We start from the raw sequence: 22,329 nt of genomic DNA, 5'->3' as shown, positions 1-22,329 counted from the left end.
TTTGACAAATTGATTTATTTCTATTTGGATCTTTGAATGTAGATGAATGGTTCAGAGAACCAACAAGTTGATAAATTTCTCTTATCTTGGGTAATTTGTAGTCCACATGGGTTGCCTGGAGAGAGTTCCGGGGGCCAGCGCCCCTGCGGCCCAGTCTGTGACCAGGCCTCCTGGTGGATCAGAGCCTGATCAACCAGGCTGTTACTGCTGGCTGCACGCAAACCAACGTTCGAGCCACAGCCCGGCTGGTCAGGTACCGACTTGACCAGCCGGGCTGTGGCTCGTACGTTGGTTTGCGTGCAGCCAGCAGTAACAGCCTGGTTGATCAGGCTCTGATCCACCAGGAGGCCTGGTCACAAACCGGGCCGCGGGGGCGTTGACCCCCAGAACTCTCTCCAGGTAAACCATGTGGACTATAAATTACCCAAGATAAGAGAAATTTATCAACTTGTTGGTTCTCTGAACCATTCATCTACATTCCTGTCTGACACAGCAACATCTTGGGATCATAATACAGGGAATTCTTCACTTGCTTAAACCTTGGGCATGACTTATTTCCACATTGGACAAATGTGATACCACCTATGACTGCTGCACCTCTCCTGCCTACAATATAAAAGCCACTTCTTAGCACATATCCTGTATACATTTCAAGATTGATGGACTGACTATATCAATTCAAGGCTGAGGGATTGATTACCTCCTCCTGTTCTTCACCATTCTTCTATGTATGGACTGTTGAAGCCACTGTGGTGAAACGTTTCCTCAGAAAAGATACCCAAGTGTTGCAAACAATTCATCTACATAAGAGAATAAGACTGATACCTGGAGAAGGAGTATACCTGGAGAGGGTTTTGGGGGTCAATGCCCCAGTGGCCCAGTCTGTGACTAGGCCTCATGGTGGATCAAGGCCTGATCAACCAGGCTGTTGCTGTTGGCTGAACACAACCCGACGTATGAACCACAACCCGGCTGGTCAGGTACTGACTTTAGGTGCCTGTTCAGCGCCTTCATGAGTTCAGCCAGGGGTCTATTGATAATCCCTCTAATGTATGCTAGAAGGCAATTGAACAGTCCTGGTCCCTGACACTTATTGTGTTGTCTCTTATCATGCTAGTGGTGCCCGTGCTTTTCATTGGGGGGGGATGTTGCATTGTCTGCCGAGTCTTTTGCTTTTGTAGGGAGTGATTTTCGTGTGCAAGTTTGGTACTAATCCCTCTAGGATTTTCCAAGTGTATATAATCGTGTATCTCTCCTGCCTGCATTCTAGGGAGTACAGGTTTAGGAGCTTCAAGCATTCCCAGTAATTAAAATGTTTTATCGCAGTTGTGTGTGCTGTGAAGGTTCTCTGTACGTTTTCTGAGTCAGCAGTTTCACCTTCCTTGAAAGGTGCTGTTAGTGTGCAGCAATATTCCAGCTTAGATAAAACAAGCGACCTTGAAGAGTGTCATCATCGGCTTGGCATCCCTAGTTTCGAAGGTTCTCATTATTTATTTTATACTCCAATATATTTTTAATCCCCTCATGTTTTCCATATCAGAGTAGTTGAAATTTCTCATCATTGAACTTCATATTGTTTTCTGCGGCCCATTTAAAGATTTGGTTGATGTCTGCCTGGAGTCTTGCAGTGTCTTCAATGAAGGATACTGTCACGCAAATTCAGGTGCCATCTGCAAAGGAAGACACGGTGCTTTGGCTTACCTCCCTGTCTATGTTAGATATGAGAATGAGAAACAGAGTGGGAGCAAGTACTGTGCCTTGTAGAACAGAGCTTTTCACTGTAGCCGCCTCAGACTTTACTCTGTTTACTACTACTTTTTGTGTTCTATTTGTTGGGAAATATAGATTCATCTACCAGCTTTTCCTGTTATTCCTTTATCACGCATTTTGTGCGCTATTACACCATGGTCATATTTGCCAAAGGCTTTTGCAAAATCTGTGTATACTACATCTGCATTTTGTTTATCTTTTAGAGCATCCAGGACTTTATCAAAGTGGTCCAGTAGTTGGGACAGGCAGGAGCTACCTGCTCTAAACCCATGTTGCCCTGGGTTGTGTAACTGATGGGTATCTAAGTGGGTGGCGATCTTGCTTCTTAGAACCCTTTCAAAGATTTTTATGATATGGGATGTTGGAGCTATCGGTCTGTAGTTCTTTGCTATTGCTTTACTGCAAAGTCTGTGTATACTACATCTGCATATTGTTTGTCATCTAGAGTATCCAGGACCTTGTCATAGTGGTCCAGTATAGTTGGGACAGGCAGGAACAACCTGCTCCTAACCCATGTTGCCCTGGGTTGTGTAACTAAGTGGGTGGCGATCTTGCTTCTTAGAGCCCTTAAAAAGATTTTTATGATATGGGATGTTAGTGCTATCGGTCTGTAGTTCTTTGCTGTTACTTTATTGCCCCCTTTGTGGAGTGGGGCTATATCTGTTTTTTTAGCAGCTGTGTGACGACCCCTGTGTCCATGCTCCCTCTCCATTGGATGTTAAAAGCACATAATAGGGGCTACTTGCAGTTCTTGATGAACACGGAGTTCCATGAGTCTGGGCCTGGGGCAGAGTGCATTGGCATGTCATTTATCGCCTTTTTGAAGTCATTTGGTGTCAGGATAATATCAGATAGCTTTGAGTCTTCCAAATTCTGTGTCCCCCTCATAAAGAATTCATTTAAGTCTTCGGCTCTCAATCTGGTTAGCAGCTTGCTAAAAACTGAGTCATATTGGGACTTGAGTAGCTCACTCACTTCCTTGCTGTCATCTGTGAAGGACCCATATTGTCTAAATAGGGGCCCAGTACTGGAAGTTGTTCTTAACTTTGATTTGGCATAAGAAAAGAAATATTTTGGGTTTCTTTTAATTTTATTTATGACTTTTAGTTCTTCCTTGACTCCTGTAAGATAGTGGACTTGGATCCAAGAGAATGTTTAGGCCAGGATGAATTACTTTAGTGTACCTGTTCTTGTAAGCTGATGCTCTCTTTAGTGTTAATAACTCAGTTTGTTATTCCTACTGTGTCTCCTTTTATTGTTATGTTATTCCTACTGTGTCTCCTTTTATTGTTACTGATTTTCAGACAGTTGAGTTACCTAGCTATTTTAACTTTTAAACATATGTTCATGATTGATTCCTAGTATAACTTACAGCTAGGCTTTAAATAACAAGATATTACAAGACTTTTTTTTTTTTGCGTCATCCTAGGTAATTGACACACATGTTACTTTGCAAAATAACCACAGGGGGAGTTGGATGATATCTTTAAACCTTTACTCTATTTCTGCAACATCAGAAGCTCCTGATGATGTGTTGATTGCAATATGAAAGGCCTAGAGCTATCATTAAACTCCCCCTGTAGTTATTTTGCATCGTTTGTCGCTTGTTTGCAACTACAGTGGACCCCCGCATAGCGAACTTAATCCGTGCAAGAGGGCTGGTCGTTATGCGAAATGTTTGCTATGCGAATTAATTTTCCCCATAAGAAATAATGGAAATAAAATTAATCCGTGCAAGACACCCAAAAGTATGAAAAAAAAATTTTTTTACCACAAAAAAATGTTAATTTTAGTACACACAAACTGAAAAAGGCATGCACAATTACATGACACTTACTTTTATTGAAGATCTGGTGATGATTGATGGGATGGGAGGAGGGGAGAGAGTGTGTTAGTGTTTAGAAGGGGAATCCCCTTCCATTAACACTTGAGGAGGCAAGTCCTTTTCCGGGGTTACTTCCCTTCTTCTTTTAATGCCACTAGGACCAGCTTCAGAGTCACTGGACTTCTTTCTGTCCATAGAGCTCTGTACCTCCCGTTCCTTTACGATTTGTCTAAAATGGGCCATAACATTGTCATTGAAATAGTCACCAGCACGCCTTGCAACAGCTGTGTCAGGGTGATTTTCATCCATAAAGGTTTGCAGTTCAACCCACTGTGCACACATTTCCTTAATTTTTGAAGTAGGCACAATGGATTCCACAACTGGCATAGGCTTCTCAGGGTTAGCCCCAAACCCTTCAAAATCTTTCTTAATTTCCATACTAATTCTCACCCTTTTTACCACAGGGTTGGCACTAGAAGCTTTCTTGGGGCCCATGGTCACTTATTTTCAACAAACAGAACCGAAAACACTGTAATAATACGAAATATTCCGAGTGTATGCTTGAATGTTACCGCGGAGGCTAGCTGGTAAACAATGGGACAGGCGGCACATGTGAGGCTGGCTGAGGCCGCACATTGGACGCGTCTCGGACGAAGTTCGCTGAGCGGGTTTTTGTCTACTATGCGGGGCAAAATTTTAGCGATCAAAGCGTTCGCTATGCGGAATGTTCGCTATGCAAGGCGTTCGCTATGCGGGGGTCCACTGTACTGCATATGTTACTTTTTTATTATTAACACATCGGCTGTTTCCCACTGAGGCAGGGTGATCCGAAAAAGAAGAAACTTTCTCATCATCACTCTATCACTGTCTTGCCAGAGTCATGCCAACACTATAGAACAAAAACTGCAACATATATCCACCCCTGCTTCAGAGCTCAGGCACTGTACTTCCCACAACCAGGACTCAATTCTGGCTTGCAGGTTTCCCTGAATCCCTTCATTAATGTTATATTTCTCACATTTCAACAGTACAGCAAATCATAAAAACCATTTGCCTCCACTCGTTCCTAAACACTCTTACATGCTTGCTGGAAGTCTAAGCCCCTCGCACACAAAACCTCTTTTACCCCCCTCTCCCTCCAAACTTTCCTAGGATGACCCCTACCCTGCCTTCTTTCCAGTAGAAATTTGTACGTCCTCTTAAGTCACTATTTCATTCCATCCTTTCTAAATGTCCAAACCACCTCAAGAACCCCTCCTCAGCCCTCTAGATAATACTTTTAGAAACCCTGCACCTACTCCTAATCTCCATGCTACAGATTCTCTGCAAATATTCACACCACACATTGCCCTTAGACATGACATCTCCACTGCTTCCAGCCTTTTCCTTGTTGCAACATTCACCACCCATTTTTTACACCCATATAAGAGCATTAGTACCACTTTACTCTCATACATTTCCCTCTTCACCTCCATGGATAACGTTCTTTATCTCCACAGACTCCTCAGTGCATCACTCGCCTTTTTCCCCTCATCAGTACGTTACTATGTATGATGATTGTACTTATGTGGACCTGTACTTAACCTGTAAACGGTCCAAGCAGATCTATGTTCACATGCGTAGTGCTCCAAAAGTAGATCTACGTTTTTTTTACATATTTTCAAATATAACAAAAAAAAAAAGTAGATAAGTTTTTTTACACGTTTTCAAATGTACAAAAAAAAAAAATCTACTTTTTTTACATACTTTCAAATGTTGAAAAAACGTATATATACGTTTGGACCGTTTACGGGTTAAATAAACTTACTATTCTCCATGGATTGTGTGACGCACACACACACACACACACACACACACACACACACACACACACACACACACACACACACACACACACACACACACACACACACACACACACACACACACACACACACACACACGCACACGCACACGCACACGCATGCCCGCCCGCCTGCCTGCCTGCCTTTCCCCTGATTGTAATAATGGACAGAGTTAAAGTGGTGGACAGAGCTACTGAAGTTCAACCACATAAAAAAGTGTTGACGACCAATGTCCAGAATATCTTGCTGCACTGTTTTTTTTATGCTAAGAGTCACACCTCTGTTATATGAGACCTCTTACTATTTGCTTCAAGCTAAATCATTCATATTTTTTATGGGTTAGTCTTTCACTAAATATATTCACACTGTGTATGTTAATTTTATGCATGTATAGAGAGTTCACATTTGTATTTATTTTATAATTTAATTTTGTGTGTTTCCAAAATATTTTATATACAGTCACACTGAAATTATATAGGAAATTTATTTTCAGATAGTTGAGCTAATTGCATCCTAATCTTCCAAGATGGGCAACGTCAACAAATCCATGATGGAGGCTACACGTAGAAACCAGGAATTTATGCTAGAAACTCAGAGAGTTCAAGTAAGTAAAGCAACAACAGCACATGTATTTCTTTTACACAGTTCTTATTTTAGTTTTTGTTTTTAATATCATAGTCTAACTGCTCATAGAAATTTTATTCTCATATTTTATTCAAATTTTACTGTTAATTGGGAAGATGAAAATGAATTTCTTGTAACTGGATTTCATTAATTATGACTTAAAATATACAATATGCAGGATTTTTTCATGTTATGTTTGAAGCCGTTATTCCACAAATAGTTCCATCATACCTATTTCCCATTTTTAAAGACAATATTTTTTGCCACAAAAAAAAAAAAAGCTTTTTTTTTTTTTTTTTAGCCATTTTTGAGTGAATTTTTAAAATTGCTTAAATTTTAAGCTGATTAAGAATATGTACTTAAAAGGTACAAACAGATCATTTTAGTATGGTATGAGGCTCTGTTTTCCTTTTGATTTCATCTAGTCCATGAAATTCAGTATTCAACTTAATGCAATATTTTAATTTTAATTTATTTGTTTTCACAGCTTGAGAGACAGATCCATATGCAGAATGAAATGCGTGAGAAAATGATGTCGCTGCAGATAGCACGATCCAGAGAACTTTTATATTGGTTTGGAACTTTTTATGCTGTTGCTGCTATAGGAATGGTAACTGGGTGAGTTTATTCTCTTTAGGTGTTTGAGATTTAGTGTAATCTTAGTGTGTTAATAAATATGTCAGATACTATCATTGTATTTATTTGTAATGATTTGATGACAGTAAAACCTCTCATTGATGGATTTTGGCAATTTTAGGCAAAAATAAGTGGCTGGACAAATGTTGGAACCATTGGAATAGATAGTCCATAATTCCAGATTTTGTTCATAGCAGTAGTGTCCAGTTGTCTTTTGAATCATCAGAGCATGTACAATAATTCTAATGTATGTCTGGTATGGGCCAGAGCAGTCACATCCATCTCTTTTCACTGTTCCCTGAACAGTAGGCCTCCCATGTAAGTTGACAGTTTGCGCTCACACAAACTTGTCATTCAGTCTCCAATTTTTCCTGGATGTAGAGCATTTTGTGTGACTTTATTAAACTACTAAGTGCAGTTAACAGTGTCTTCTAAAGTAAGTGATGGTGCCTGGAGGAAACATGTGGTACCCACTGTTAATCTTTAGAAACTTGAACTAGTAAGGAAGATTGAGTTTGGTGTCTCAGTGGCATTTGGATACATATTAGGAATGTGGTGTTAAGAAACAGTCTGATATTTGTAGAAGCAAGTACAGTATTACAGACTAGGCACTTTAGTGTAGATGCTAGTGGAGCTTTACATCTCTTCTGACTCAAAATGAAAGCTATTCCAAGTCTCTACTACTATCAGTCACTACAGGTGACACTTCATCTTCACTATGAGAGGGTAAGTAAATTTACTGTAAATTATATACAGTATGTACTTTGAAATTACTAGGCAGTACAGTATTATACTGTAGTACAATACCGGTATTCTTAGTGTCTGGTTGTGTTCAAAACCAGCGGACCAGGTCAGCTGGTTCAGAAGATTATAGTGAAAAATTAATTTCATAATTGGGAAGTTTCAGACAATCAACAATATTATACACCTGCTCCCTTATTGGTTTGTTAATTAGAGGGCTCGATGTACTCTTAAAATCTAGTTTTGTATGCTAAGTATTGTTTGACAATAGCATACAAATGCTTTTTATTTTAGATTTGAAAAATATTAAAACTATTGAAAATAATTGTCTTCTGAAAGCAGTGACTACAGTGCACGACCCTTTCAGGTTTCGCCGCACGCGGAAGCCTGGTACACTGGTTCCACTTCTTCCTCTTACCTTTGTTTTGGCATATCAGGCAGACTTGGCCTATGGATCCAAGATCAACAGAATTAAAAGTAGGTTTAACTATGAGTTATCTCATGCAATATATATTTGCAGTGAATGTTTTTTTCCTTTTATATGGGGTCATCCTACCTCAGTGGGAAATGGCCAGTGTGTTAAAAAAAAGGTTAAATTTTATTTGATGTGAGCTGGAATATTTTATCCACTTCATATTTAGAACTTTATAATATTTTTTTATTATTATACACTGCTGCATTTGTTTTAACAAATTTCAGAGTGGGTTTATCTGGACAATATTCATTTATTTACCCCAAATTTTCAGCTTGATTAAATTCATAAACATTAATGACATTAAAAACTTAAGATTTGCTGATAGTACATTTATAAAAATGTTAAATTTGAAAAGAGGTCTGGATGAACATCTGTTTCAGTATTCCTTTGCATTTTGGTCACAAATGATCTACAATACTTGTATTTTCTTCCAGTGGAAGCTGAGAACATCATTATGTTTGAGCATGACCTGTTGTCTCTTCCCATGGGAGTTCCAACCCCTGCTTCAATTGATGAGGCTCGTGAACGACAGGAGGAGACCAAGCGACTTAACAAGGTTCATGAAGTATTTATTTAGGTTAATTATTGTTGAATTTTGGTTAAGGAGGGGTTAATCTCTGAACGAAATATTTTTAGTTTATACATACATATGTCCGTACATACATGCATACATACATCCATACATACATCCATACATACATCCATACATACATCCTGTTTTATTGTTAGTGGAGTAATCATTTCTGGTAATTCATAAAAATAATAGGTCCTATAGTAGTGACTGTGTAGAATAAAAACCCATACAGAATGATTCTTTAGGTTTCCTTTAGGACATTTATCAATCCATGTGAGATCCAGTAATCATTTATGAACTTTGGATAGTACAAAGACAATTTTGATTGTTTATGAACTGTTAACAAGAATTAGATTATGAAGATTAAGATAAGATGGATTGTTTAAATGCTTAATATTGCTTTACCGGGCATACGTTTCCTAAAATTTTCTCTGCAAGTTCCTTGTCCAAGCATTGAAAATATCAGAAAACTTACAAAGTAGTATTTTGCAATCATCCTTGTATAAAAAAATCTCATTTGTTTTATGGATGCCTAGGTGTCACTTGGTGTTTGATCTCTTGTCATATTCAGATAATGTTATCTATTAATTATAAATTTGCTATATTCATGTGACATTAACATCAGGAAATTTTCTTGACCCTCTTATTCTTTTTATTATGCTGAATACATCAGTAATGTGCTTTTGTGTACCCTTCAAAGGTCTTTGTCATTTTATATGGAAGTTAAGATCACATTATTAACAATATTACAGACTCACTGTGAAACATATTAAAAATTATTCTTTGATGTTTTTACTGTATTACAGATCGGTTTTACTGCTCATATGCAAAATTAATTGTTGTCATTCCTGTTAATCTCTACTTGCTTTTATCTCTATATTCTGCTTCCTTTAACACTTTGTTATTGTTACTTCCTTATTTTTTATAAGATTGAAAACTCGAGTAACATCTCAAATTAAGTTAAAGTATGGTAGGTTAAACTTAATATTGAAATATAATGTGTCTCTAGGAATCTGTTGTGCAGTACTTGTGTTAATATATTAAGCTACTATGCTTAAGTTTGGTACTGTACTGTAGGTATAACTGTAATTACACTTTAAATGTGTTTTTTTTTTCTTGAGGCTTCCAAGAGAGAGTTTTGATAAGTTTTAAGTAGCCTTAATCTCTTCCAAGGTAATCACTGCCATCTTGGAGTTCACTCGAGGTAACTTCTCAAACTCCCTCACCACTTGCCTCTCTTTGACAGATTGTTGTATACCTTTCATATACCATTCTTTGGTTTCAGTTGATCTTTCTAGCCTCTTGGTTAGGTTTGATGTCAAAAAATGTGTGAGAATTTATCCCTAAATTTGAGGCTCTGATACTTCCGTTTATAATAATTTTGCGAAGTAAATTGTATGAACATTCAAGGTATCATAAAGAGCTTTTCTTAAATTAAATTTCATTACATATATAAATTGTTAAAAACGTTGCATTTTTTTAATGTATAGCAGATTATATGCTTACTCAAATATTTTTATCATTCAAGATATAGTTGGTACATTTCTTATTTATTACTTTGGATAAGTTCCAATCAGTGCATGTATCATGATTGTCTGTGTATTAATGATTAATGAAGCAGAATTGAATAATATGTATGTGATTTTTTTTTTTATCTAGTATTTATTTTAGGCATCTTAGTCTTTTACCTTCCAGTGTATGATTACCTGTTTATATATTTAATTTTTTTGAGAGGAGTTTCATTAGCCTTAACTCCTGGTTCACCTTAATTTTCAACTGTTTTAAGTGAAAAAGCCCTGTCAAATCTAATTTTTAAACCCTGTGTCACTGTTCAGTTCATTTTATTTTGCCACTCTAATGTTGAAGAAATATTTTCTGACCTCCCTGTGGCTCATTGGGTGTGTAACGTCATCCATGTCCTCTTGGTCTTGTTACATATCTGAGAGTGAGCTTGTCCTAGTCTACTTTGTTTATGCCTCAGAGTATTTTATTTTGTGGTTGTAATGATCATGTCCTTTCTTGTTTTTTCTTCATAGCTCAGCCTCCTCAGTTCAGATTCCAGTCTAGCTGCACTCCTTTAAACTTTCTGAAATTTATGCTTTACTAGGTAAAGGTTGCTCACTATGCTGCATACTCAGGAATGGGTAGCACCTATGAGGTTCCTAAATGCTATGTGTGTGCACATATGTGTATGTGTGAGAGAATGAATGAGAGTGAGTTTTTGTATGTTTGTGTTTTTTAGTTTTGTTTTTATTTTAAAAATTTCCAATGTTTAGCACACCTGATTGTGTTACAAAGGTCGAGTCTCAGCTCCTAGTCCAGTCTTTCAGTTACTTAAAATTAGTCAAACTTTGTGGTCTCATTGTCCTTCATGTAAATTCTCCTAAAACAAGGTATGAAATCAGTTTCCATCACTTACTCATCCAGATTGTTTCACTTCCTAACCACCCTTAGACTGGGATACATAATTCTTTTTGTTGTTATATCCAATATTGGTAGCTTCATTTTGGTTTCTCATATGACTTTAAATTTGACAAATAAGCTCATTCATCATTCCATATAGTAAAAATATTGCCAACATATCTGAACTAGTGCATTCCATTAGATTTGATCTTAGGGAGTACATTTTCTTCAAAGTTTTAAATACTATACTACAGGCAAAAGCAGATTTCTCATAGTGCATCCATATTTTTGGCAATAAAAGTGTGCATGGTATTGTTATGGTAATGATTTATGCAACTAGTATTTGCAATTTATCATGAAAAAGCAACAGTTTTTCTTCTAAGATTATTAGTGCAACATTGACAGGCACATTGGTAACTAATGAGTCCACATCAAGGCTTAACATTTTGTTGTTATGCTGGTTAAGAGTCCTAATTTTATTAATGAAAACTTTAGAATGACTGAGGTTTCTCTCAGGAATTGTGATATTAATTTGCTCATAGAAAATTGCACACTGCACTAAATGGATATCTGTCCAGTATGATGGTTAAGGTGTCTCCTCAGTGAAGGCACAGTAGTTTCTGGTTGCATGGGGTCCTGATGGGGTAGAAGCTGACATCCATACATGGAAAGTATACAGGTCTCCCTCCACATTCGTGAGTTCCACTTTCTCGGGCTTCGAACATTCGTGAATGCCCAGCCACCCAGTCATAATGTGTATATACAATATCTACGATGTTTTCATGTGTTTTATGATTGTTCATGGTTCAACAGGTCAAGGAAGCAGTATTGTTTGGCAGAGTAAATGCTATTAGTATATTATTACGAGGGTCTTGATCCTCTAACCCTCGTGAATGTGGTGGGCCACGATTCCCTAACCCTTGCGAATGTGGAGGGAGACCTGTGTGTATGAGTGGTAATATGGAAACACATTAACCACACTCATTCATGCTAGAAGTGCACAGACATCACAATTCATATGTAACGTTGAATTGCAACATCGCCACAATTTTTAAAGTGCAGGCTCTTGATTTCCCATCTCCAGAACTTGAGTATGGCTAACTGATTTCTCTAAATCCCTTGGTATATATCTTACTCATATTCCAGCAGCACATCAAGTACCAAAATCACTTGTCTACACTCATTCTGATTAAACACACACATTTGTTGGAAGCTCTTAGATGTTCATCGTTGATACCTGAAAGCTATAATGTGCTGATGTTAATGCACAGAAACTCGTATGCCTAAAAAATAATTTGACCCCCACATTATACCTTGTAATAGATTTTCTCCAATACACCATGCTTGATTTTACCAGTTGGGTTCCATTATTTGACACTGAAGTTTTCTAGTGAATACTAGGTCTTGTATTGTGTTGCCTTCTCTCACTAGAATTTGTTGCTTTAGTGTATTGATTCATAAAGTCATCACATTAAGAAATTTGACTGATAAATTTAATTGTTCATTTACAATGGTTTCCTCATTTTAAGTAGTCTTCTTAGCATATTGAAAGGTTCTTTTCTTGTGTATTGCTAAACATTGAATTGTACGAATTTCAACCACTAAGGTTACCTTCTTCACCATAATTTTCCCTACAGTTGTTCCTACTGCACGTCATCTTACCTCTTTTTCCCAGAACTCTCTGCTCTCTAATAATAAGTTATTTCTCAAGTAAATTCATGTCTACTGTTGTATCATGTGCAGTTTTTTGCCTTTCTTTTCATACAATTATTCATCTTTCTTCTTTGAGACTTGTATGAACATTGTGTGTGTGTGTGTGTGTGTGTGTGTGTGTGTGTGTGTGTGTGTGTGTGTGTGTGTGTGTGTGTGTGTGTGTGTGTGTCTGTGTGTGTGTCTGTGTGTGTGTCTGTGTCTGTGTGTACGTGTACTCACCTAGTTGTACTCACCTAGTTGAGGTTGCAGGGGTCGAGTCCAAGCTCCTGGCCCCGCCTCTTCACTTGTTGACACTAGGTCACTCTCCCTGTACCGTGAGCTTTATCATACTTCTGCTTAAAGCTATGTATGGATCCTGCCTCCACTACTTCGCTTCCCAGACTATTCCACTTCCTGACTACTCTGTGGCTGAAGAAATACTTCCTAACATCCCCGTGATTCATCTGTGTCTTCAACGTCCAACTGTGTCCCCTTGTTACTGTGTCCAATCTCTGGAACATCCTGAGATTGGACACAGTAACAAGGGGACACAGTTGGAAGTTGAAGACACACACATACACAGTGTGTGTGTGTGTGTGTGTGTGTGTGTGTGTGTGTGTGTGTGTGTGTGTGTGTGTGTGTGTGTGTGTGTGTACGTGTACTCACCTGTTTGTGGTTGCAGGGGTCGAGTCCTAGCTCCTGGCCCTGTGTGTGTGTGTGTGTGTGTGTGTGTGTGTAAGAGTGCACTATATAAATGCATGCACATTCACATGTCTTCAGAAGAAAATAGGAAACTATATGAAATATGTAAAATTATATGAAATGTATCTTATGTTCACATGTCTTCACTCAAAATATATTTATGCATTCATAGGCATTAAGTACCATAGATAGTTTTAAATAAAAAGTTGAAAGCTGCATTATAATAAAACTTGCGAGATGGCCTATACATGACCTGAGGCAAAACAATAATTGACACAGCTGTTGTTGCATTCATGTTACAGGCAAACTCTTAGCCTCGTTGTTCTTTGATAGTTATCTAGATAGAATACTTGACTAAATATCGAGTTATATTTTTGTGTAATTACAAAAATATTAGAATTCTGGGTGTTTTCCAGCCAACTGGCTTTGCAGCTTGTCTGCATTATATATTTGATGCCAGGTAAACTCTTGGAATAATGCCTATACAGTACAGTATATTTCCTTGAGGGAAGATACTTCTTGAACTACTTCAAAGCTCATAGAAGTATAATGTTGTATTTTGGACATATGTTATATAGAGTAAGTCTTATTAACCCTTTCAGGGTCCAGAGGCCAAATTTCAAAGGGTGCACCAGTGTCCAAGAATTTTCAAAAAAAATTTTGTTATTTTTTCTTATGAAATGGTAGAGAATCTTTTTCTGAAGGTAATAAAACAAAAAGTATGAAATTTGATGGGAATTTGACGAAATTATGCTCTCGCGAATTTTGATGTGTCAGCGATATTTACGAATCGGCGATTTTGCCGACTTTGACTCCCATTTTAGGCCAATTACATTATTCCAGTTGACCAAATTCTTAGCTATTTCACTAGTATTACTTCTATTCTATCGATTGAGCACAAGAAATTGCCAAGTCAACTGTTTCAATTACAAAATAAAGTGATCGGAAATTGGTAATTTGGCCAATTTAACACAAAGTTCAAAATATTCCAATTTCAAAATAGGGTCCAGAATAAACAATGTAGGTATTCCTGGCACTAAACTAACATTTCCTCTGTTCATTAGTTATGTTTTGAGGCTTTACAAATGAATTTCATTTTGATTTTTTATTCACATAATGAATTTTTATTCACACCAAAAAATAGAAGATTTACTGTTATGCAATATTGTAATAATTGTATAAATATCATCACCACATTTGTGAATGTATATTAGACCCACCAGCTGGCGTGTATTAGACGTGTGAGGTCGTTTGTTTACTCTTGAACATCGGCAAAAATTTAACATTTCTGCTACTTTGAGCTCAGTTTCAAGCCATTTCCAGTGCTAAAACCAATCAAAATCATCTCTATTTCTGTAATATGTCTTCCATTCTGTCAAATGAGACCAAGAAATCACAAATACAATTATAAAAAAACATACGAAAAAACGCTAAAAATTCGCTGTTTTAATCGAAAATCACGGTCTCAGTTTTTTCTCTCTCATTATACACAGTGTGCTGCAGGATTTGTTTTATGTGGTGCACACATACCACATAGATGTATTCTTTCATATCTAGGCCCAAATTTACCACTCACAGTTTATCAGAGTGAGCTGAGCTCATGGCGTAGATCTACGGTTTCTACCCTGAACGTAAAGCCGTAGATCTACGGGATGGACCCTGAAAGGGTTAAACATTTCTAAACATTTGATAATATATGTAAACTTTTAGATATCTTAAAAAATACAGTTGATCATCTTTTCTCCAAACTTGTAGGGACCAGGATCTGCTAATTCCAAATATCCATTCATAATGCCTAATGCTACCAAGATTACTTTAAAAATTACTGTGTAGTACTGTATTAAGTTTTTTTTAAATATTGCTTACTGGAAAGTGATGCAAGCACCCTTTTCCCAAATCTCCAATGCATTTACAGGTGTCATAGAAGATTTAAACAGTCTATATTGAAGTAGTTGAGGGAGCTGGAGAGAATACAGATGCGAGTATTACAGTCACAGGAGATAATATACATTATTATCTATGGTGAATATCACAGAGAAGAATTAGGAGTTTTAAGCTAGTCACCTGATACCTTACTGATCAAATGTTTCAGTTCTGTTCTATTAGTTCTACTCTAATTCATGATAAGATAGTTGTTTGAGGAGGCTACTACCCGTAGATTACATGTGTAGGATTCTGGTTTAGCGTCAGATCAGGTGGCCTTATTGAAGGCCTGATCATTTGAGCTATTCTTAAAGAGTCATTTGGTTTCTCAGTAAATAAAGATGTCAGTGACATCCGCTTCACACTGGTGGTGAGGTAGGTGTTATGAGGAGGCTGTTGAAGACAGACATTTGATGTCTCTTCAAATAATATTAGGGTCATCTACTTTATATAGTTACACAATTTTAGGTAGGCTTGTCAGTTGGGCATTGCATCTTCCTGATTTCCTGCCAAGTTACAGTTTTTCTCATTCTCTTAGTTGTGCCTTCAGTAACATTATCACCATAGTTGTTTTCACCATTTTCTGTGACTCGAATGCAAAACAACATCAGGAACTTCTGGGTCAGTGAGTGAACAATAAATTAGAATTTTTTCTTCCAAGTTTTTCAGCAATGTCAAGAATAATTTTTATATCCCTTGGGTGTATTTCATTAATGCTGCAATTCAGCCTACTCAGAATTATTGATTGGGCCTGAATCATCCTCTGGGAGCATAGGCTATAATTTCACATTCATTCCTTAGTTACAGGTTTCCAGGCTTCTGGAAAGCTGTATCTCTTAGGAATGAATGTCCAATTTAGTTTGTATTAATAGTAGCATTTTTTCTTGAATATTTTGTACTTTTCATATAACTGGTGGTAAGTTGCTGTTGCTTCATCTTTCTTCACTCGGCTCCTTTGCTTTTATCTGAACCTCTCTTTAAATTCAGTAAGGATAGACTGAACTGCATTGGTTAGTGCACTGGCCTGCAAGCTTTAGGAGTGGCTTGCCATGGGACTAAACCCCACTCTATTCAGTGAGAAAAAATAATTTGTTTTTCCCAAAGTCTAAAGCAAATAGCTCTGATAAACTGGTGCTCGACTATATTTGTGTCCAAATTTTGTGTTTAAAATGTATCATTATTTAACAGTTACTCCAATTTTGTAGAATTGATAGATACTGCTATTTTCCATCTCTATAGTTAGTCATTCAAATCTTTTGACAAGATTCTTAGTATTGATAATATCGCACTGTACTTTTATAGGATTATATGAGTAGTTTAGATTGTATTATGAAATGCTTCATATATAAATGCCTTATGGGTAAGGAAATACAGTATACCTTTTTGGGTCCTGGAAGCCCATGGCTTGTCAGTGCTTCCAAGGGTAAAGATAAGTTTAGTTGCAGAAATTGTAAGAATAAAATTGTAAATCTGCATTTCATTGAAACTAAAAACAGGCTTGTTGCTCATCTATAAATCTTGCTTTACTTGTCTTATTTTTTGAGGAAAATACTTGTTTCGTTTAAAGTCTCATATGTAGAAGAAAAATATTGAACACAAACATTATATTTTCTTAGGAAGGGTAAAAAATTGTTATGTATTATTTATTTTTTATATTCTGTTTAATATATTTTTATTTTTTGTGTATTTCCTGATGGTGCTCATTATTCTTTTAATATGCTCTTGTTTCCCAGTGAAGGGTAATGGTAACTGCTTAACACTTATACACCAACCAGCCTCCAAATTCTTTTATTAATCTGAACACAATGGCAATAAACGCTTCTCATTGGCAAAATGATTGCATTGCTCTACTAATAGTCTCTTAGAACATCTGAATCCATTTGAAATGCATGGGGAAGAAACTTCATTTGGCTGCTTTTAAAGAAAGGGGATTTCCATGGGTGAATAATGCATTAAAGATATAGCTAAATAGATACACTTTACCTTCAAATAAATGGAATGGGCAGTAGCATTAATCTAGGAGGCTTCTGCTGTAGAGTGAGTGTGGCGAAGATATGGCTTTTGCACTGGGAGCAGGACATGTCATAGTTAAGATCTTTTTAGTCGAGATGAGGCTTTTGTAGCAAAGATTTAGCTTCATAATCATTACAGTATCGCTTCCATGCACTACTGATGATAATGGAGTGATGTGTAGAATAAAGAAAGAAGAAATAGGCTGAAGACTAACCCTAAAACCTGGTTCTCAGCTGCTGCAGAGTATTTTTGCATTTATGGAAAGATAGCTAGGGTCATGAGAGATGGTTGATGTATTTTCCTTCTTCTGGTTACTCTGCCTTTTTTTGGAAAAAGGCCATTGTGTTAAAAAAAAATCTTAAGCTTTATTCATATCTTACTGGAAATCTCTTTATCAAAGAATTAAAAATGAAATCCATGGGTTTTTCTCTCTTTTAAAAATTAAAATTTTTAATAATAGATAAGATGATTTTCAGGGTTCTTACATTAGAATTGTTTTTCAAGATGATTGCTATCCAGTTATAGAGAAGAACAGTTTCATAAAATATAGATAAATGCACCAGTTTTTTTTAATACAAATTTTAAATGTAAATGAAGTAAAAAGATACATTGCAAGAAAACTGATAAATAAGGTTCACATATCAGAATACTTATCTGTTTGCACTTCATCCTTCATCAAAAAAGACTCGAATGCCTTATACTAACCTCAAATCCTAGAGCAGCCTCCTGGCTCTCATGCCTTAAATAAATTTCATTGTATTGCTTGCATTAAAAAATACAGTAGTTCCCCTGTATCCACGAGAGATACATTCCAAGACCTAACATAGGTAGTAGCATACCCTATATATAAATCATTTTTCGTTTACGTACATGCCCATGATAAAGTTTGATAAATTTTGCAAAATAAGTCTAGAATTAACACTTTTTCACTGATGGAAAGCATTTTACAGCTTCTCTTTGGCTTTGAAAAACTGCCAGCGTCACTACTTTTGTACTTTGGGGCCAATATTAAGCAAAATTAAAGGTAATATTTGGGCCACAGTAAACCGTGGATAATTGAAACCACGGATACCAAATCCATGGATACAGGGGTTCAACCATGTAAATATATACTATTGCTGCTTTTGGATCTTATATGCCTTGAGATTACTAAACTTTTGTTGACAGGATATTGATGATATTTTGGAACATATTGGTCTTTGTTCTCTTCTGACTTCTTGACAGTGATAATGAGGTGTTGCCAATGATAAGGGTAAACTCATTATTTTAACTATGGTAGAAAAGGCCTAAAAGCAATACAGTATTTATGTACAACTATGAAGGGTGAGAACACTGTGTTCAATAAATTAAACTCTGATAAATTTTTTGGTCCGGTTGGTTTCTTGCTTTTCTTCAGTGTTCATAAGACAAGTAGTACGTAAAAATGAAAAAATAAGAATACTGATTTTTTCTTTCATAAATTGTATATTAATGTTTGCCAATATTCAGATGTTTTGCTTACCCTTACTATCATCAACACCTTGTATACACTTTTCTTCATTGACAAGCATATATTTGTGTGTACTTGTGTGTTTTAAAGCCTCAATATGTCTTCCCACATTCAGGCCATAAATGTAAATTGTATATTTGAGTGTTTCAATATATACACTGTATTCCAGCATTAGAATATTTGGAATATTTATAGATATATAAGAAATCTGTTTACTCCAAAAATATATGTGAATTTGTTGCTGAAGATTTAACACTTAATGTCGTGTATGTTAAAAAGTGTATAAACGTTTTATCTTCATCACAAATTGAAACATGTCTTCAGACTAAATTTGGCGTAAGAATTTTAGACTGCATAAGTTACATAACTGTGATGCTCTTTGGGCAAGTAGTGTATAAAGAAGTGTAGTTCTACTTTACCTGATCTTATTAGTAATAGACTGTCTATTTCCATCTAATTGTTGATAAACAATAAAACTATGTGTTAGTTACCCCTTCTAGTTACTGATTCCTCTAACATTTTTTTTTCATTTACTAACATTACATATGGTATATGACTCAGATAAACTGTCATGTATGCCCTATCGATTTCTCATTAAGTTATTTTGTTATGTTTGAAAAACATGCTTACAGTGGTAAATGCGTGCAGTATTAATTAAAAATATATTTTTTTAGCAATATAGTAATTATTCAAACACCTGTGAAAGAGGCTTCTCGACATTGAGAGTGACTTGTAAACTTTTAATTATTTAATTTGGAATAATATAAACTTTTATTACTAAATTTAAAAAGAGAAACTTTCATTTTTCTTTTTGTACTACCCTGCCTTGGTGGGATACGGCCGGTTTGTTGAAAAAAAAAAAAAAACTTTTATTCTTTTTCAACTGGTGAAAATCCTTCTAAGCAACTATAGGAATGTGTTTGACATGGTCAACAGCTGTGGTCACCAGCTGAATGGCTAGCAAATGTGGGGTCAGCAGCTGAATAGCCAGCAGCTATTTGATCACCTGCTGTGTGATTACCATATGTGTGGTCATTAGTTGCATGGTCAGTAGATGCATTCTTGGCAGAATATTAAAAATTGAGGTTTGCTGCACCTCTTAACTGTCAAACCATCACCATTAAGTTTACAGTCTTGCAAAGGTGTTCTTTCCTGCTGACACATTAAAAAAAAAAAACTTATCTGACTACTTAGGGAAGAATCTGTGTTGTTTCCTCAGTCTGCAAATTAAGTAACTTTTGTTTCAATTAGTTGCATTGACCTACATATCCTACATAATACTTTTTGCATTTATTTTGCTTTCAAATTATGCAAAAGTTTGATTCATTCACATCACACTCGCATCTGATTTGCATCACCTCAAAGTTTATCTAGCACTTCCACTTCTTTCTGCCTTTTTATAATGGTCATCTTTGATGGAATGGTTAATATCCAGAGATGAGAATGGCTGAGGGATATTCATTAAAAATATTTGGTTGTGGTAGTGTGGGTACTTGTGTGGAAGGGGGAGTGGGTTTTGGTAGGGTGGGTACTCATGTGGAGGGGGGAGTGGGTTGTGGTAGTGTGGGTGCTCATGTGGTGTGAGGTAGGTTGTGGTCGCATTGGTACCAATGTGGTGGGGGATGGCGTAAGTTGTAGCAGTTTGGGGGCTCGTGTGCTGAGGGGTTGGGTGTGTGTGACGTGGATGCTCATGTGGCAGCATTGGTACCCATGTGATGGGGTGGTAAGTTGCAGTGGCTTGGGTTCTCATGTGTTGGGGGGGTAATGTAGATTGTGGTGGCATGAGTGCTTGTATGGTGGGGTTAGGTTGTGGAGGAATGGGAGGTGAGTTACCTTCTGGACGTTATGACAATATTAGAAATGCCCTGTACCCATATAAGAGGCATTTTGGCATGTTCTTTAAGAAATTTTTACTTTCCAGGTAAATATTTTGGTGTACTATAGAAAGCTCACTTAGCTCAATGCCAGAGTGATATGCAACATAAGGTAACAATGAATGAGGATCTACTATACATTCAAAATACATGTTAAGAAAAAAATCTTTGAAATGGTGTCTCAATATCTCAGATTTTTGCAAAGGAAGAGCTTATATGAAAATATAACTGGCACTTTAATTTGAGGGTCCTGAGAACCTTTTATAAGCTTTTTGTCTCGTGTAAATTTGATAGTCATCCTCATCTGTACACTGATAATTGCTCTTGCAAAACTTTTGAAATTAAAGCTCTAGCCAAGGGACTAAATGGTTTTATGGACTTTTGGCATCTTTTGAATTTTCTTAGTTATAGTATTAAATTATTGCATGTTTTGTTTATAAAATGAGGTTGTGTAGTTGATTACTATACATTGTTTATAACATTTACCAAGGCAGTGGTAATAGTAGAGAATATAGTATTAATATACTTGTGCTTTTGTGGTTACCATTTTATAAATCCACTTATAATTTTCTTATTGAATGTGTTCATATAGTCTTTCTCTTAATGTATAGAAAAGGTTAATCTGTTCAGTACTCTCAAATAGGAAATGAAAATTGGTGTTCTGATCCATCTTTGTTTGGTTTACATTTCCAACTTGTGAGTTAGTTATGAGTTGTTCCAGTCACTATGGTGAATTGCATTCTTCAAGGCTATCTTAGTCTGAATCATTTTGTTTTATGAGGGTGAAGTAGCTAATTTCCTGAGTATTAGCATTGACTCTTATTGATTACTAAAGCTAATGTAATCCCAGTAATAGGCTAGGATATTTAAATTTTTTGTTAATGCACTCTCTCTTGGCCCTTGCCAGTAATTACTTATACTTTAGAAGTTGCTATGCATGTACAATAAAAGTTAGACAAACCCAGTTAGTTAAGTAGGTAATCATTTTCTCAAGAAAAGATCTGAATAAATAGAATAATGTGAATTACATTTTTAATACATATTCATAAATTCTTTTAATAAAAAGTAGATCTGATTGAAAATAAAACAAATAAAAATTTTCATAGAAGGAATAATTCATTACTATGGTATTTTTATTATATTTCTGTGGGTATTGATTGTGCTAACAATTTTTTTTATACAGTGAATAATTGTATTCTTGGATGATTTATTTTTGGTGCATTTCTAAGTTATATCATTATCATATAATATTACAAGTAATATAATTTTAGACCATTTCTCATTCATTTTAAGTCTGTAAATTCTCCTAATATAATTTTCTTTTAAGTATTTCTTAGATTAGTTTGATTTAAATACACACTTTATTTTTTTTCTAGAGAAGGTATCTGAAATGCTGTGTAAGTGCTTAAAGTATAATTTCCTTTATTTTCAGTACTAGCCCAGCACACACTTGTCATCTCCTGTTTACCAGCATACTTAGGTACTTGTTCAACTTAACTAAACCACTTTCATTGTTTACTTAGTTCAGTTCATTGTTTATTGTCCAGCTCTTCTCATTAACATTATATCCAATTAAACCCCTTAATTTGCTATATTCTGGTAGCCCAAGAAACCTCCTTTTTTTAAATTATTTAACTTAAAGTAATTTTGAGCATTAAAAGATGTACATAATGTATTTGTAAGAAAAATATTGTAAATTCAAGTTACAGCACAGGTTTTCTCATTATATACATACTCAATGAAT

At 36.0% G+C, this 22,329-nt stretch overlaps 1 protein-coding gene across 14 annotated transcripts in view; it reads left to right on the top strand.

Moving 5' to 3' along the window:
• The window catches only part of LOC128693219 (plasminogen receptor (KT)), a 47,402-nt gene that overhangs the window by 560 nt on the left and 24,513 nt on the right, over nt 1-22,329 (top strand). For 4 of the 14 annotated variants that reach the window (XR_008407693.2, XR_011392517.1, XR_008407689.2 and 1 more), the window contains exons 2-5: nt 5,933-6,043; nt 6,551-6,681; nt 7,808-7,917; nt 8,350-8,471. Coding sequence is in view for 4 of the 14 variants with exons in the window: in XM_053782725.2 (XP_053638700.1) it covers nt 5,966-6,043; nt 6,551-6,681; nt 7,808-7,917; nt 8,350-8,471 (441 nt within the window). In the remaining 10 variants the exon portion in view is untranslated. Of the gene's footprint in view, nt 1-5,932; nt 6,044-6,550; nt 6,682-7,807; nt 7,918-8,349; nt 8,481-22,017; nt 22,066-22,329 lie in introns of all 14 variants that reach the window. The other 10 variants (XR_008407690.2, XR_008407688.2, XR_008407687.2 and 7 more) reach the window with 3 other exon arrangements.

The sequence above is a fragment of the Cherax quadricarinatus genome, chromosome 28 (assembly GCF_038502225.1).
Source record: "Cherax quadricarinatus isolate ZL_2023a chromosome 28, ASM3850222v1, whole genome shotgun sequence".
Taxonomy (NCBI): Eukaryota; Metazoa; Arthropoda; class Malacostraca; order Decapoda; family Parastacidae; genus Cherax; species Cherax quadricarinatus.
The sequence above is the reverse complement of the archived record's forward strand: the minus strand, read 5'-3'. Positions and strand labels throughout refer to the sequence as shown.